The 4281-nt window shown below is 40.0% G+C and overlaps 1 protein-coding gene across 1 annotated transcript in view; it reads left to right on the top strand.

The window, feature by feature from the left end:
* The window catches only part of LOC105562559, a 15554-nt gene extending 12255 nt beyond the window's left edge, over positions 1-3299 (top strand). Inside the window, exons 12-14 of the mRNA XM_012013504.1 lie at positions 998-1416; positions 2155-2340; positions 2914-3299. Of these exons, the coding sequence (XP_011868894.1) occupies positions 998-1416; positions 2155-2340; positions 2914-3264 (956 nt within the window). The 3' untranslated portion in view covers positions 3265-3299. The remainder of the gene's footprint in view (positions 1-997; positions 1417-2154; positions 2341-2913) is intronic.
* Positions 3300-4281: the final 982 nt, after the last annotated feature.

The following is a 4281-nucleotide window of genomic DNA, read 5'->3' as shown; positions in this document are numbered from 1 at the left end:
TAGATGGGGGGTATTTACACACCACCACTTTACCGCTGGCTCTATGTATATCCGCATCCGGCAGTGCTTATGATGCCGTGTATGATGAACTTCGCGCGCACCATCAAGTCGCGCTTTTTTTTTCCAGCGTCTTTCACGTTCATGATCAAAGCGAGGACTAAAATGGACAAAGCCTGCAATGGCGCAAAAATAAAAGCGGCACGACGGCGACCGGAGTCACCTCTGTATATTACGGAGGAAAAGGTCTGGACTCTAAATATGGTCGATTACGTTTGTAGCGCAGTGCGCTGACGCGCCTTTTTGCGTGGAGCGTGTACCGTGTGTCGCGTGCCATCGCCGATCCATTTTTCTTCCGCTTCTCGGCCCCCTCTGATCTAGAGCGACCGATTTACTTGCCCGATTGTGCTCGCGTGGACATAATCGTGTCGCACTATTCTCGTGGTACGTCACTCGATACCACGTAAGCGTGGCTGTAAAGCGCGAGGCTTAACAATTTAAACCACTTCACGTACGATTCCCTTTGTCCGCGCATATTAAATGCTCCTCGGCTAAATATAATCCGTCCAATGCCTTCGGATTTGCATATTAAATGTTATTAAGGGGAATTGAAACGTATTAATCTTTTGTATCAAATTATCGTAAAGGGAACAATCCAGTACAAATGTAAGAAAGTTTGCAATCGATACTAAAAATACAAAATTTCATATAAAACAGTTGTACAAATTTGAGATTAGTTAAATTTTCTTTCAACTTTAAGTGTTAGAATAAATAGTGCGCTATTATCAAGTTGGTAAAAAGATCCGTAAATTTATCTTAAAAATTTTAAGACATTCATGTATGTATAGTTTCTTAGAAATATAATGAAAACGTATTTGTTATTTCAAATGTAGAATTTTCTAAAAATGTAAAACAGATAATTTCTGCAAAGGATTTCTCACATTTTCGAATATCCTTGTTTTTGTGCTAAGAAGCCTGTAGTTATACTTAATATTCGCAGAGAGCGACAAGAGGGTAGTTGTGAGACGCGAGGTCGGCGGTGAGTTCGGATTCCGCATTCATGGCTCGAAGCCCGTGGTGGTTTCCGCGATCGAGCCGGACACGCCCGCGGAGAGTTCCGGTCTCGAGATCGGCGACATCATCATGTCGCTGAACGGCCGAAACGTCATAGACTCCACGCATTCGGAGGTCGTAAGGCTGGCGCACTCCGGCTCGGACGTTCTGGAATTAGAAGTCGTGAGGACCTGCAACGTACTGACGCCGCGTCTTCGCAACGGGGCGAAGGAGAACGCCGACGAGTTACCACTTTGCTCGGGCTACCTGTGGAGAAAATCCACGTCTTCGTGCACGGAGAAGTGGGTCCGACGATGGTTCGCCCTTCGTCGCGACAACTGCCTGTATTGCTACAAGACTGACTCGGTAAGCGAGACTTGTCTAACTACACGCAGAGAATCTGCTCTTAAAATTCATCCTGAAAATCATGCAATCGCGTGACACTACACAATATTTTGAAGGTATTTATGAGAGTTTTTGAAAATTTTACTATTGTATTTTACTAGTAAAATAAAATGTATAGGAAACTTTTACATACATGTATACATTTTGAAAATTTTTTACTAGTAAAAGGTATGGTAAAATTAAAAAACTCATAAAGTTCTTGAAAATGCCGTGTTGTCTCACAATTATGTGATTTTTCTAGTAAAATGTATGGTAAAATTTTAAAAACTCTTATAAAGTTTTTCAAAATGCCATGTTGTCTCACGATTACGTGATTTTTCTAGTAAAATGAATAGTAAAATTTCACAAAACTCTCATAAAGTTCTTCAAAATGCCCTGTTGTCCCACGATTACATGATTTCCTTGGTAAATTTTAAAAGAAAATTCTCTCCGTGTATGATGAAAAAGCATGCACAAGTAAAATGTAGTGTGAGCTTACAGCGTGACAGTGCGTGCACCTGTCTACATAAATTTCTACGAAAATTGTAACAAAAGGAATACTCTCAGATAGATTTGATAAAAAGTAAAAGGATATTTTTAGAAATAAAAGATAGGATTATAATGTAATTTTTTGAAAATTCAAAGCGGAGATCGCTGAGGATCTTTTTCCGCAAGACGAGTGTAAGTTTCTACTTAATTAAAGTGCGTTTTTCGTAACAGGACTCGCAACCGGTGGGAGCGGTGATGCTCCTCAAGTACGACGTGGAGCAGACACCTGAGTTGAAAGTGCACAGTTTCGCCATAAAGAAAAAGGGCGCTCCGACGCTACGACTGGCGGCCGACACCGAAGAAGCGGCAGGTCGATGGATCACGGTTATACGTGAAGCTGTCGAAAGGAACGATCAGGTACGCAAAGTGGATATGTGCTGTTTAATTTCCTTTTCCGACTACGTGAAAATAGATATCACATTAACCCTCTGGTCGCATGGTGGTTTTAAAATTATTTCCAAAATAAGGTTTTTTCTTACATAATAATGAAGCATTTTAGTCGACATTAACCAGCGAATGTTTTAATATACAGAAAATTTATTGCGAAAAATATTATCTCAGCCAGGGTTTGAACCTGGACTTCTCTACTCTCTAGGCGGGCGTCTCACCAATTCGACCACTGAGGCATGTTTTCTTATATTTTGCACGAGTGTCCGTAAACTTAATAAAGCAGAGAAAATACTTAAATTCGTGACGTAAAAGATATTATTGATGTTTTATATTGCAGTCTTGAAGAACCCCGCGCGAAAAATAGTAACTAAAGGGATAAATATATATTGTTGTGAAGTGTCAGCGAGCATACACGCGCGGGATGTTATTTGCACACTTTTAAAAAGACTTTCTCACTTAAGTTTTTCATTTTCTCTCTTTATTCTTTTTCATTTCCTTAGCCAAAGCCTTTTTGAAATGACCACTCAATGTCTCCTTCAGATTGACACCTGGCTGGACTCTTCGTTAAGAATGAGAGAGATGGCTGCGTGCGCTATTCATAGGCCAGATTGTTTCGGGTATTTGAACAAACAACAGGAACACGCGCGGAAAACGTCCTCGCCCACCGGCTGGTCCAGGCGATATTGCGTGTTGAAGGACGCCGCGCTATATTTCTACGATGACGCCAATGCCGAGAAAGCGTTTGGCGTGGCGTGTCTGCATGGTTTCAGGGTACACAGCAGCGCTCCGACTTCCGGCGGCAGGAAGCACGCTTTCGAGTTGCTACCGCCGGATCCCACGCAGAGAAGCTATATCTTCGCTAGCGAATCAGAAATGGATAAGAAACGGTAATATGCAAGCCTTGATCATTTCCGTCATGTTTGACGATACATCTACTATTTCGTTGCACGCAAACGTAATATCATTAGGCTCGTTTTCTGTTCCTACACTAGTGAACTAGTGCAATAAATTTGAGTAAGACAAGCATACTTTTTCTCATTCTAGCTTACTGCACTAGTTCATCAGTGCAGGAACAGAAAACAGATCTTTTCTATCTCGTAAAATCATAAATACAAATTTTTTACATTTAAATCTCCCTTACTACCATAGTATAACTAGTACGTTCACTCTGTCATTTGTTTCATCCGACATTGTTTTGGTCAGACCAATGGGAGAAAAGTTGTATGTATGCCCTGATGGAAAAATTTTGCTGGAAACGTAATGAAATTTGCTGAAATTTGGTTGAAAATCTCTTGCAATTGACCCAATTTCATTATCATTTCAGCAATTTTTCACTAAAAAATTTATTTTCAGTGAAATTCTGCAAATTTCATAATATACAACATTAAAACATTTTTTTTCACTAATTTTTAGTAACATTAATTAACTTTCATCTAATTTCACAGTATTTCATTGAATTTCATAACGAAACTTGTGATTTATTTTGAAATGGTTTCAACAAGTTTCCAATAACTTTCATTTCACTTTTCATCAATTTCATTACATTTTCAGCAAAATTTTTCCATCAGGATGGTAATGTGAAATTAGCGTGCGGTAGCTTTTATGAGCACGTGCGCACACACACGCCGCTGGATCCTGACCACATACTTTTATATACTACTAGACTGCTACCTTCGAGCTGAAAAGTGAGACAAAAGTTCCGCCATGTCTTGTTAGATAAATAAAGTGGTGTATCCCATACAGCACCGAAGCTTTCAGAAACATTTCAGAAACATTGCAACATTGCAACAATGTTTTCTGAAATGCTTCTGAAAGCTTTGGTGCTGTATGGGATGTGTGCATCGGTCTGTTCATTTCGTGAACCGGTCTTTTACCATGAGAGATGAATTATCGACCGAAACTGTAGCC

This window comes from Vollenhovia emeryi, unplaced genomic scaffold (genome assembly GCF_000949405.1).
Source record: "Vollenhovia emeryi isolate VEMERY1.0 unplaced genomic scaffold, V.emery_V1.0 DF939186.1, whole genome shotgun sequence".
NCBI lineage: Eukaryota > Metazoa > Arthropoda > Insecta > Hymenoptera > Formicidae > Vollenhovia > Vollenhovia emeryi.
This window is presented reverse-complemented; position numbering and strand designations above follow the sequence as displayed.